At 38.5% G+C, this 14,141-nt stretch overlaps 1 protein-coding gene across 1 annotated transcript in view; it reads left to right on the plus strand.

Moving 5' to 3' along the window:
• The first annotated feature begins 6,341 nt into the window (after positions 1-6,341).
• Positions 6,342-14,141, plus strand: part of LOC109214398 (sterol 3-beta-glucosyltransferase UGT80A2-like) — an 11,541-nt gene continuing 3,741 nt past the window's right edge. The window contains exons 1-9 of the mRNA XM_019378313.1: positions 6,342-6,916; positions 7,390-7,577; positions 8,893-9,132; positions 10,071-10,182; positions 11,103-11,273; positions 12,463-12,526; positions 12,668-12,725; positions 12,895-13,072; positions 13,228-13,358. Coding sequence (XP_019233858.1) covers positions 6,727-6,916; positions 7,390-7,577; positions 8,893-9,132; positions 10,071-10,182; positions 11,103-11,273; positions 12,463-12,526; positions 12,668-12,725; positions 12,895-13,072; positions 13,228-13,358 — 1,332 coding nt within the window. The 5' untranslated portion in view covers positions 6,342-6,726. The remainder of the gene's footprint in view (positions 6,917-7,389; positions 7,578-8,892; positions 9,133-10,070; positions 10,183-11,102; positions 11,274-12,462; positions 12,527-12,667; positions 12,726-12,894; positions 13,073-13,227; positions 13,359-14,141) is intronic.

The following is a 14,141-nucleotide window of genomic DNA, read 5'->3' on the forward strand; positions in this document are numbered from 1 at the left end:
TGAGTCATCACCTCCGGTGGTATCCCTGTCATGTCAGTGTGGGACCAAGCAAAACAGTTTGCGTTAGCTTTTAAAAATTCAATTAACTTACGTTTCACTTCCGGGCTAAGATTAGCTCCTATATACACTTTTCTCTCAGGCCAGTGTATAAACAAAACCACAGCCTCCAGCTCTTCTATCGTCGTTTTGATGTTTTCATTTTCCTCTGGTTCTTGAATGGAATCGGGCCTTGAATCTACATCCGTTTGTTCTTGTTCAGTTGAGGTTGACGCTATGTTATCCTCAACTAAATTCTGTAATTGCTATTTTTCTTCACCCTTCGTGCTTGAGTCTGCCACGGAGTTGATGTTCCTAGATGTCTGTTGATCTCCCCTGATTTGACATATTCCCCATGGCGCTGGAAATTTAATGACTTGATGCAAAGTTGAAGGAACAACGTCCATTTCGTGGATCCATGGTCTCCCAAGAATCATATTGTAAGCCATCTCCATGTCTACTACCTGGAACTTTGTGTCTTTGACGACTCCTTCAGCAAATGTGGTGAGCGTTACCTCTCCTTTTGTAACGACGCTGGAATTATCAAACCCAGATAGAGTATGTGCCTTTGGTATTACTTTTTCTTCAGCTTGCATCTCACGTAATACTCGTATCAAAATAATGTTTACAGAACTACCTGGATCAATCAAAACTCGTTTCACGTTAGTATTGTGTCATGTACAAGTAAAGATATTACCAGTGCGTCGTTATGACTGAGTTAATAGACCCTCGGCATGTGCATCATTGAATGTAATATTTTCTTCCTCCAATATATGCCGCAGCCGCTTCTCGTGAGTAATTGTTACTTTGGAAATCTTATTTGCTATAGTATATGACACGGCATTGATATCTTCACCTACACTTATGACGTTGACAGTTCTTTTGGGTGAAGGTGGCTTTGGAGGCTCCTCCCCACCTGCACTCTGCTGTTTTATGCCCGTGATCGTTATGAAATTCGCACTAATGATCAGGGTTTCGTCTGTTTGGATTCGATCACATTTCCTTTAGCCACCGTACCTTATCTCCCATGCTTCTTAAAACATCTACGAGTTCAGAAGTGCTTACGTTGAAATTATAACCACCAAACCTTGCCTTCAGACCCCTATCATCATCTCGTGGCTCGCGTATGTTTCGATCATTCCCAAATTTGGAAGATGAGCCTGATTCTTTATTCCTTGATCTGTGATTGTCACGACCCAATTCCCAACCCGGTCGTGATGGCGCCTCTCGTGAAGACAAGGCCAGCCAACAGAACAACAACGCCTCTTTCAAAAATTTTTAAACATAAATGATTAGATAAATACAACTTAATGACAATAACAATTGATATATATACGACCCAACACAGCCCGACCGGGGTGTCACAAGTTACGAGCATCTAAGGAAGTCTGAACACGACCACAGGGTCAATAATATATAGAATAAAGTTTAGAATCAAAAGACGAAGTCCGGTGCCGCGAACGCCGGCGGTCACCTTGCTCAGCTACGATAGCAAATCCTCAACCAGCTCAAACCCGCTACCGGGTAACCAATACCTGCATCTGCACGCGAGGTGCAGGGAGTAAAGTGAATACTCCAACTCAGTGAGTAATAAAGGTAAATAATAACTGAGCAGCAAGGAATCACGAAAGGCACTCCATCATGCTATATAGAACAGTGCTACCCTTTGAGAAAACAGTAAAACCGTGAAATCCTTTAGAAAATCTATCTGGGCTCAGTTAAAACCTCTTTTGAAAATGTCTTTTTCAACAGTTAAGCAAATGAATGCGAAACAGATAGTGCAAGTCAGCACATAAGTCAGCCTCTCGGGCACAGCACTCCATCAACAAATAACACCAGGGTATCAGGTAAGCAGTGCAAGAAGTAGCATAGAAGCCAATGAAATGCGAGTGCTGAATGTCATGACACGTAATACAAACAGGAACCAATGCATGAGTGCAATGCAATGCATATGACCGCTGCGGCGTGCAGCCCGAGCCATCCATATTTAACGTCGACGGCGCTCACTAGGGGTGTGTACAGACTCCGGAGGGGCTCCTACAGCCCAAGCGCAATATCAAGCCATCTCGTGGCATCAACCAGGCCCTCGGCCTCAAAATCAACGTAACACCGCTGCGGCGTGCAGCCCGAGCCATCCATAGTCCAGAAATGCACATGTAACACTGCTGCGGCGCGCAGCCCGATCCATGCTCAGTCCAGAAATGCACATAAGCCACTTGGGCAATACAACATGGAGTTTACTCAGCTCAAAACGTCATTAAATATGTTTCAGTTTTCAAATCTTAGAAAAACGGCTGAGTTTGCAAAAGAGTATTAAAACCTTGGACCGAGATCAAATAATATGCAAAGTAATGCGAAAACAGTGATATCAATCCCTGAAGGATTCACATAGTTGGCACGAAGCCCAAACATGGCAATCAGCCCAAATTATGATGATAACAAGTAGTTTCAGTCAAATACGTAGTAATTTCATCAATCGGGACGGACCAAGTCACAATCCCCAACGGTGCTCTACCCCACGCTCGCTATCCGGCGTGCAAGTCACCTCAATACAGCACTATGATGTGCAAATCCGGGGTTTCAAACCCTCAGGATATCATTTACAATCATTACTCACCTTGAACCGGTGAAATCTCTAGCTCGCGACGCCTTTGCCCCTCAAATCGGCCTCCACGCGCGTTGAATCTAACCAAAATCAGAGCGAATACATCACAATATGCTAAGGGAACAATACCCAATCGAAAACAATCGAAAAATAGCAAAGATATCGAAACTAGCAAAACCCGAGCCCCGGGCCCACTTCTCGAAAAATTACAAAACTCACATCATCGGATTCCTTATCTCGCCACGAGTCTAACCATACAAAAATTATCCAATTCCCATAACATTTCGACCCTCAAATCCATGATTCTATCCAAGAGGGTTTTCTATACTTTCCAACAAAATTCGTGGATTAAACACCAAAACTAGTGATAGATTCAAGTTATACAACCAAAATTGAGTTTAAAATACTTACCCCGTTGTTCTCTCCAAAAAATCTCCCGAAAAATCGCCTTATCCGAGCTCCAAATCGTCAAAAATGGCAAATGGGACGTAGTTTGGACTTTATTCTGCTGCCCAGGGATTTGTTCTTCGCGTTCGCGGTCCTCCTCTCGCGTTCGCGAAGAACAAAGTTCCAAAAATTCATTTTCCAAACTCTGCTCGGACAGCCTCTAGTGTAATGGTCATAACTTTTTACACACAACTCCAAATGACTATTATAATATGTTTCTGGAAACTAGATTCAAAGAGCTACAACTTTCATTTTTGAATCATCTCCAAATTCATTGTAGATTGAGAGATAAGAGCCTCCAAAGTAAGATCTGCGCAACAGAATTGCCTCTTCTTCGCGAACGCGAGGCTCTCTTCGCGAACGCGAAGAACAAAACCCCAGAAGCCAAACCTTCTTCGCGAACGCGAGGGGACCCTCGCGAACGCGAAGAACAATACCAGATACCAGCTTCAGCCATTGCAAAACAGCTCGAAATGATTCGAAACCACCCCGAAACACACCCGAGGCCCTCGGGACCTCAACCAAACACGCCAACATATCCCATAAAATTATTCAAACTTGTTCCAACCTTCGGAATGCTCAAAACAACATTAAAACACCAAACTTGCATCGGATTCAAGCCTAACAATTTCAAGTACTTCCAAATTCCATTTTTGATCAAAAACCCAACCAAACCACGTCCGAATGACATGAAATTTTGCAGACAAGTCCAAAATGGCATAACGAAGCTAAATCAACTCTCGGAATTCCATTCCGACCCTCGAATCAAAATCTCACCTATCAACCGGAATTCGCCAAAATACTAACTTCGCCAATTCAAGCCTAATTCTACACCGGACCTCCAAAATCAATTCCGATCACACTCCTAAGTCACAAATCACCTCCCGAAGCTAACCGAATCACCGGAAATCACCTCCGAGCCCTCTAACTCATAAGTCAACGTCCGGTTGACTTTTTCCAACTTAAGCCTTCCTTAAAGAGACTAATTGTCTCATTTCTTATCAAAACCAATCCAAATCAACTCTAACACACCAAATACCGATAACAAAACATGAAGAAGCATAAAATGGGGGAAACGGAGCGGTAACTGATGAGACGACGGGTCGGGTCGTCACAGTGATCGTACCTCTGATTATCCTGCTTTTATCGTGAGTCTCTCCCCGCAGGTCCCATGTATGGATCGTATATGTTTTTACCGGATCTTTTTCATTTTCTGCACGTCTTGAGCTTACTTTTTCTTCTTTTTTATGTCGTAAAATAATATCTTCTTCAATCCTCATCTTTGTACTGTATCTGTTATAGACGTCATTCCACGTCGTTGCTGGAAATTCTCGGAGGCTTTCCTTGAGTCGCCTCGTAGCTTCTGAACTGTTCTCATTTAAGTTGCTTGTGAAGGTTATAGCTACCCAGTTGTCAGGTACACGTGGCAATGTCATTCTTTCACGTTGAAATCTGTCCACGAATTTACTAAGCAATTCTGAGTCTCCTTGCTTGATCTTGAGGATATCTTCCATTCTTTTTTCAACTTTTTGAGCTCCCGAGTGTGCTTTGATAAAAGAATCTGCAAGCTCCGCAAAAGAATTTATAGAATTTTCGGGTAAAAGAGAATACCATGTTAACGCTCCTTTAGTGAGCGTTTCACCGAAATTCTTTGACTAAGATTGATTCAATCTCCTGCTTAGTCAAGTCGTTGCCCTTTACGCCTGTTGTAAATGCAGTAACGTGGTCTCGTGGGTCTGTTGTTCCATCGTACTTTGGTATATCAGGCATTTTGAACTTCTTTGGAACTGGGAGAGGAGCAGCACTTGGCTTCCAAGGCTGTTGAGAATACTTATCCATATCTACCCCTTTGATCACGGGCGGCACCCCAGGTATCTGCTCTATGCGGTCACTTTGCTCCTTGAGCTGTTTCTGCAATGTTAGTACTAAATTCTGCAAATTAGAATTACCTGGTTCCCCCTCCTGTGATTCGCTGGGGGTTCCCCCACTACCTGAATTAACGAGTCCGGAACGAGGGTTCTCTAGAGTGTTGTTATTTGGTGTGGGTGTAGGTGGTGCAACAGGTAATTGACTGACAAAAGCTTGAAGAGCTTTATTGACTTATGTGGAGATAAGTTTTTGTAAAGCTTCATCCATAGCCTCCACATTTTTGAATTGAGCTTGTCCATATGTATGAGACCCTCAGGAGTGCCTTCACAAGACCGTCGTGGAGAACCTTGTGGAGAAGGAATTAATGCGTTATTATCCTGCAGATCTCCCTGAAGTTGCTGATTTGTTTGATTTTCTTGGTTTCCATGAGTGTTATCATTGTTATTTGCCATAGTTGATGTAACAAGGAAAGTTAAGCAAAGAGGAAATAGATTATCAGATTCCCGGTAAAGGAACCAATTTGTTTGACCAAAAAATAGAATTTTAGTCAAAGCTAGAATTTAAAAGAACTCGGGTTACTGATAATCAAAGAAATGACTAAAAGGAAATAATTCTGAGTAGCAATATAATAATCAAGAAAAACAAATGATACCAATGTATATTTCAATAGCTTTTCGTGTCCCTTACAACTGATCATATATCTCTTTTTTATAGGTACCTTTGAGAATGTACGTTATGCCCAAATCATAATGAGACTTTTATGAATAATTAAAGACATTGAATGCTACGTTACACAATCATTACATTGAATATATATATTCCTTAACGGACTCAACATTTAATACCCATTAAATGTTGTATCTGCATGCTTTTTCATAACTAGATTCATTCCTTCTGATGCCTGCATATAAATGATTTAAATAGGTACGGGCGCCGTACTACTTATCTGATGTCCCGTGCCTCTTCCTCCTTCTTTGCTCGTGTCTGTTTTACAATTCTTGAATCGTGTCTAATTGAGATTTATTGACCATTTGACCAATTCACGTGTCCTGACACGTCACCATATATATAAAATACAATTTTCCCCAATACATAGCCCAGTCCAGCCTGTCTAGTAAACACCTTTAGGGATCGTTTGGTCGAAAAGAAGTTATCCCAGGATTAATTATTCGGAAATTAGTTATCTCGGGATTAATTATTCCACCTTTTTATAGAAATAAAAAAACACTATAATTCCAAAATAACTAATATCGAAATTAATTATACCTTAATTTTCTCCCAACAAAAATATGAGATACAGCCCTTAGTTTTTAAGGAAGGGAGAAGAAGAGAGTTGACAAGAAACTTGGCGGACAGAATAATAGAGGGGTATAATTGACCATAAATCTAGAAAACGCGCCGGACACTTTGAACTTTAGACAACGATTTTCTGACAGTAACGGGATTCCAGGCGTCCCACCACTCACGAGGAACATACATTACGGTTTACGGGTCAGCTCTTGCGTTTTGCAAAGAAGAGACCATAATCCCAATTACAAAAATATCTTTCATTTCCTATTCGCCCATTGCTGTTGGTGTGATTAAATCCTCTGTGCTCGATTCCAATTCCTTCGAACTTGGCTTCTCTCTCTCTTCTCTCCAACTCTTCAATTCAGCAATTTATCTCTTTGTGCTAGATTCTCTCTGTTTGCTAGCATATTTTAGAGTTTGGAAAAGTTGCGAGACTGGATCAGAAGAAACAGAGTTCGCCAGAGGTGGTGAAGCCACCGATGGCGGAGTCTTCGCTGAATTTAGGTCTGGCGAGCTCATCTTCTAGTTCTAGCGAAGTATCCGTGTCCCTAGAGAAGGATACTGTAGATGAAAATGGCGATGGTAATGGTTGCGGTGCTGTTGCTGAGCTGGATACTGTAGATGAAGTAGCTGGCGGTTCAGTTTCCAATGGCGTCAGCGACTCTTCAGGTTTTTTTTCCTTTCTAACGGAAATTGTGTAGTTTACCGAGATGCTGTCTGAACAGGATTCGAAGTAAATAAATTCGGCCAGCTCCAAAATGTTTCAGCCTTTTGAATTTTGATCAGAATTTAAATGTAATATTTTTTTATTATTATTTTTTGTACAGTTTCTGAAATTACATTTTAATACCAAATATATTAACTTAGTTCTGGAATTGTCAAATTTATCAGTGATAAGCAAACAATGTGAACAAGTTGGAACAGTTTGAATAACTGAAATTAAGTGTTGTCATCAATTCAAGTCAGCCGAAACAACAAAAATTCATAGTACCAACATTTTACTTCTGTGTTATGTATAAACACACTAGAATGACTCCATGCATGTAATATACATAAAATACGATTGATTTACAGTGAATTCTGATGCTTTTGAAACGGGCCGTATTGTATGCTAACTGTAAGTGTGTGATTTTATATGCTAGGAACTGCTGGGATGGAAGTTACAAGAGTAAATACAAAGCCTCGCGGAATATTTAGTCCTGATAAATCAGAATCACATTCAGGTCATCTTAAGTTGGGAAGATCAAAAACCGAGACATCTAGACATAATAGTCAATTTGCTCAAGACACAGCAAACGTTTTTGATGACAAAATTAGTGAACATCAGAAGGTATAATTCATGATGAAATCATCCTACCGCGTCATGTTTCATATTATAAACTTTTTATTTATTTATTTATTTGGCTTCTTGGTATCCATTTTCTCTGCTCTCCATTACATTTACTAAAACTTGTTAATTCTCCATTTTTTACTTTTTCCGTTATCTCTTCATGGAAATTAGTTTCACTTTCTATCTAAATCACCTGATTAAATTTACTCATCTTGATAAATTTTTATTTTCAGTGAAAAGCATGTCCTGTTATCTCTCCAAGTAACATATTTGGGGTGTCAAATGGGCATGTTAGGCTGAAATTGGATAGGTAAAAACGGGTTTAGTCAGTAAATGGTCGTGACCTAACCCCGTCCAGATTATTTGCATTAAGATGCGTCGAGTCAATTTGGGCAAAACAATGAGTCATAACTCATAACCCAATACCGCGCAACTCAAAACCATTATGCCATTTTCTATACTTTTTTTATTTAAAAACTCAAAACGATCTATTCTTTTCTTATAGTAAGATAAAGCATGTGAAAGTGGACCGTAGAGAATATATATATATATATATATATATATATATATATATATATATATATATATATATATATATATAAACAATGAAAAGAAGGTACATTTTTGGTAAAGTTTTCTTAGGGGACTTGGTTGCCCAAATTGACACAAGCTATTAGGTAGGTCAATTCGCACATTGCTCTATTTGACCCACCAATGAATATATTCTTAATGCGACCTGTCCAAACTTCGGCGAGTTGGGGGATTACCTCTTTGGGCTAGATTTGGCACCTTTAGAAAAATCATATCATTTAGTTTAATCATTCTTAATGTTTCATATTGTTGACTTTTATGTCACCCACAACAACGACAACAAAAAATCTAGTGTAATCTCATAAGTGGGGTGTGGGGAGGATAATGTGTATGCAGACCTTAGTTCTACCTCGTAAAGGTAGAGAGGCCGTTTCCAATAAATCCTCGGCTAAAAAAAGTGTGAAAATAAAGAAACAGACAATAGCAACAACAATGTAATAGGATAATGGAAGCGAATGACACATATGTAACAATAAAGAACCAGGAACAAGAAAATACAAAATAGTACTAGTACTACTGGTAAGCCTAGGAGAAACTCACAACTACCTGTCAACCTTCAACCCTTTTTCTCGACCAGCACACCTTCCTATCGAGGGTATGTCCTCGGTAAGCTGAAGCAATGACATGTCACCTCTCCCCAATACTTCTTATGTCACCCAAGGATGGATAAATCGTTCAACTAATTTACATTATTCGATGCTTGTTACCACGAAAAATACTGCAGCTCAAATTGTTGAAGAGAATAGCTACTGTCAAAGACAATGGAACTGTAGAATTTGAGATTCCAGGTGACGTAGAATCCAGAGTGCTTGGAGTTGAATCTCAAAGTGTCTCTAATGAAGTTGAGGATGAGCCTCTTGATGCAACAGAACTACAATATATTCCCCCAATACAGATTGCAATGCTTATTGTTGGAACACGCGGCGATGTGCAACCTTTTATTGCAATTGGCAAACGTTTGCAGGTACCTGATATCATTTTGCCATCTCAGATTCTATATCTGCAATCTGTTTCCACATTTTACATGCATATACACTATTTACATATGTACTTTGTCATGTTAAATTGGTGAAACAGGCTTGCAACTCTTTCAGCAGGGTGTCTTTTTCTCTTTGAGTTGACTTCTACATCGGAAATCTATAAGGCCACTTTTTTCTTTAAATTTCCAGTATCCTCTTTTTGTTGTGTGTTGTAGTCCTAGTCATTTCACTTTTACAGTTTAAATTTGTAATGCCTCCAGTCATTTGGTGATTAAAACTAGAATTTTCTCAAAGCTGGAGAAAACCAGCGATCAAGACCTTAATGACTCAGTTTGTGGTGTTACCTTCCCTCTTCCTCATTTTCTTGTTTCATACTAGTAAATTATGACAGATGATTTATAAGACCAGGCCATTTTTCTTTCTTGTTGTATGGATTATGTCTCAAATTATGCTCTTCTTGCCATGAGATGCTTTAGGAGCTGAAATTGAGATGGCTTTGTCTTTTCGCTGATGGAACATTTGCTCTTGTAGCTGTAGTTTATAACTCTAAATCTTAAAGCAATGGAGTTACGAAGCTACACTTTATTACGATGTCAATGGATACCCTTGATACCTGTAAATGCCAGTGTTCCCTCTGACGTGTATTAGGGCGGTTATTTTAATTTTCTCTTGAGAACCCTTTCTCTTTGATAGGTCTTGAATTAATGGTGTTCCATCTTTTGGTGGTCAATGGATTAGAAAAGCAGTTGTTTCCTTGGCAGTTGCAAACCCTTTGCTTGTTATAAGATGCTAATCTTGTCTAAGAAGCCGTATCTTATGATGATTTATCTCTTGCTTTGTACTTGTCTGTGATTGTTCATTGTCATAGCTAAAAAAGTATCCTGTGGTCTATGCTAGTTTGTTGACAGAACTGCTGATGCAGGATTTTGGTCATCGAGTGAGGCTGGCAACCCATGCAAATTTCAAAGAGTTTGTCCTAACCGCTGGGTTGGAGTTCTATCCTCTTGGGGGTGATCCAAAAGTTTTGGCTGGATGTATGTTCCTAAGTTCCTGTTTGTTCTGAAACTGAACAATCTCATGTGGGTTCAATGTCTTGATTGTACTTTATCTGATGCTCTCCATTTCTAGATGGATGTTTACTCTTTTAAATGTTCACAAAGCATTGTGTGTTATACAGTCATCATTATATTTGTAACTCAGTTCAACCTGAAGTAAGCGCAGGATAACCAACTTGTGATTGGTTCACATAGTTGTGGAAAACTTTGACGCTTAATTGTCATAAGGGAAAATTCATTACATATATGCATTCATTAGTTAGTGTCGAGAGACTGCATCTGAATTGCTTGGAAGCGCTTCAATTCTTGTTGCCCATTAATAATGATGGGGTTAACTAGTGTGATTCCTTTTGCATTTTTAAGGATCATATGTTAAACTTGGCTACCTGCTGCAAAGGATTTTAAATCTCCAATCTGAAACGAAAACAGGAAAAAGAAAGAAAAAAAAAGAAGAACAAACAATCTGAAAGAAGAAGTCCATCATTAATTCTTTCTTATACTTGCTAAAAAGTCATTTGCTCTATTGGATAATCACTTTTTTCTTGTACAACTGAAGATTGAAAGACTTCATTTGCACTAAGATTACTTTGCCTGTAAGAATCTTGTTTGTGGATGCTATAGGGGCATACATTGAGAATTAGTATTATAGAAGAGTATAAGACTTGTTTCCATGCATCTTGCACATCAGCTGAAGTGCTTTGTTCTCTGGGTTTGTAGATGCATGAGAATATTTGGTTTCTCTCTAAGCTGTTGCAAAGAATGTTTTTAGATTCTTGAATTTCACTAATTACTGAACGCTTCAAATTTCATCAATAACAATGGGAGCATTTATTCGTAATAGTCTTTAAGTTCAAAAGTTCATTGCAGATTTGGCTCAATGTTCTTTCTCTTGGTTGTAGATATGGTTAAAAACAAGGGGTTCTTACCTTCTGGACCCTCAGAAATTCCTGTTCAGAGAAACCAGTTGAAGGATATTATAAATTCTCTACTCTCACCTTGCATAGAATCTGATATGGATACTGGGGTACCCTTCAAAGCAGATGCTATTATTGCTAATCCTCCAGCATATGGTAAGATTAGTAATTTGTTCATTCTGTACCACTTTACTTACTCATTTCCTTGTTAATATGCATATTAGATGCTTTTCATTAATCATTCCTATCCTCATTATAGCTAATTTTACATTTTTGCTGATTGTTTTGTTAAGTGATTTGCGTGATGATGTCTCTAGAAAATCCGAGTCTTTATAACCCATGAATGAAACGAAACCCAGAATGAAATGGAAGATTTTTCTTCAGCACATCACAGATTAGGCTAATATTTTCAGCTACATAGTCTCAGAAAACACTGTGCTCCTCTCAACTTTGGTAAGGAGAAATAAGATAATTCTCAGAGAGAATCCTATTTATATTACCTCACGTATTAGTGAGCTCTGCTCCTGTTAGTCAAGCTTGTGGTCTGCCTTTTACTTTGCCATGTGTGGGAAAAAGTTTCAGAGCGTATTTCTTATTTGTATACTGTAGTCAGTGGAGAAGAGACTGCCTCCTACTTCGTTGGGAAATCTTTTACTGTAACTTACTATCTCAATGAATTGAGTTATTTCTTGCACTATATTATATATACTGAAACTGTTAGCAGGACGTATCGGTTAGTAACTTTGATGACCCATGAAGTGTAGTTAGATATGTGCAAATTCATTTAAACTTGGAAATTTTTCTTTATTTAAGCATATATAATATATTTTACTTTCAGATCCATAAATATAGCAATTCTATTTAAGGATGAGAAAAGCTGTCAACTCTTTGTCATTTTGTTTGAAGCTTAGTTGTTGAATGACCACTTTCACAATTGACCTGCACGAATTTTAGCCTGCTCACTAAAGGTTTACGAATGGATCTTGAGGGTGGTTGTGTTGGTTTTTGGCGAATAGAGTTGATTCTAGTTTGATATTCGACGTTCATTCTTGTCGGGCATGATCTTACAAGTGAAAAGGAAACAGTTTCCAATTTTACTAGGGTGTGCTAAATATTTTCTGTATGCTTGGCTTAGTTTTCTTGCCTCATAAAATACCATTTCAACTTGTCCTGGAGGACTCAACTCCAGTCAAATTTCTGTTAGTAATGGCTTGTCAAGCTCATTTCGGACTTTGATGGAGGTTCTTCTCAAAGCTTTTATGCTAATCAAATACGTTGGATGTATGTGCTTGTGGGAATGGTGGAACAATAGTTTCTCTTGCTAACCTGGAAATCTCAATTTCAGGGCATACACATGTTGCAGAAGCACTGAAAATCCCAATTCATATTTTCTTTACAATGCCATGGACGTAAGTCTTGCTTGGGTAATGGAGAATTACGAAGCTATTTCGTTATTCATTCTATTCATTTCAATTTACATGTGCTATTGAAAAGTTAGGTCTGGGCCTTAGGTTATTTAGTGAGTAAACATTGTTATCTTTTTGTACCAGGCCAACTAGCGAATTTCCTCATCCATTGTCCCGCGTTAAACAACCTGCTGGATATAGGGTGAGTTGGATTCTAACATCTGCATTTTTGCATCTACTGTTGCCTTTTCCTTTGATATTGCCTTGCTCCCTCCCCTTTCCCACCCCACCGGACTAAAAAGATAAAAAAAAAAAAAAAAAAAAAAAGAAGGTTGGTTTTTGTTTACATTTGCTCTTTTTGAATTGTGCAGCTGTCGTATCAGATTGTTGACTCCTTGATTTGGCTAGGAATACGCGATATGATAAATGATACCAGGAAAAGAAAACTGAAACTAAGACCAGTCACATATTTAAGCGGTTCTCAAGGCTCTGAGTTGGATATCCCGCATGGATATATTTGGAGTCCTCACCTTGTACCTAAACCAAAAGGTAATTATTCTTCAGATGTCTGATAATCTGATAGAGGAAGTCCTTTAGCTTCCCGAGACTAACTTAGAAGAAAATTTGTATTCCATAAGTCTTATCAGATGCATTTTTGTTTTAAGAAGTCGCAACTTTTTCTTTATATAGTTCCACTTTTGCAGATTGGGGATCTAAGGTTGATGTGGTGGGATTTTGCTTCCTTGATCTTGCATCGGGTTATGAACCTCCAGAATCACTAGTAAATTGGCTGAATGCTGGTCAGAAACCTATTTACATTGGGTTTGGTAGTCTTGTGAGTTACTGGATCCTCATTGTTTAACATATTTTCTTTCTACTCATTCATCTTCTTCTCTTTTCCCCCACCTTCACTTTAGAAGAGAAGTAAAATAAAGACCTAATAGTTTCTCTCCATGTAGCCATAGATTCCTTCTTTGCTTGTCCCTGAGAATTTTGAGAAAAAGCGGAATGGTGTCTCCTTGTTTTTTGTACCCTTGCATTTTGCACCTTGTGATTAGTTATCATTGTCAAATTTGAACTGTGAAGCAAATTTTGTACTTGTGACCGCTAAAATAGTTATATGTAGAATGTCCTATTCTATGCTCTACTCTTTGAACTCATTTTTTGTCGGAAACATCAAATTCCTGTCAGATGTTATCCTAACAAGTGTTATATCAAAAGCTATTTAAAACAATTGCAAATTCTCTAGGAAGGGATCTGTGTTAATATGTACATACAAACTACATTCGTTGTCTTCAGATATAATTTAGAAAATGCTAAATATTGGTCAAACTATAGTAATGCTACATTTCATATACTTAGGTTGTGTTTGGTATGAATGGATGTTTTCCATGGAAAATATTTTCCTAGAAAATGTTTTCCTGGAAAATGAGCGGTTTTATCACTTATTTTCCCTTGTTTGATTGTTGAGTGGAAAACTTTTTCCGGAAAATATTTTCTAGTGTTTGGTTAGAGAGTATAAAATATTTTTAGAGAAAATAATTTTTTATGTTACTCTCCTCAACCCACCTTTCTCAAAATTCCCATGTTTCCTGTACCCCCCCCCCCCCCCCCCCCC

Source organism: Nicotiana attenuata, unplaced genomic scaffold (assembly GCF_001879085.1).
Source record: "Nicotiana attenuata strain UT unplaced genomic scaffold, NIATTr2, whole genome shotgun sequence".
Lineage (NCBI taxonomy): Eukaryota > Viridiplantae > Streptophyta > Magnoliopsida > Solanales > Solanaceae > Nicotiana > Nicotiana attenuata.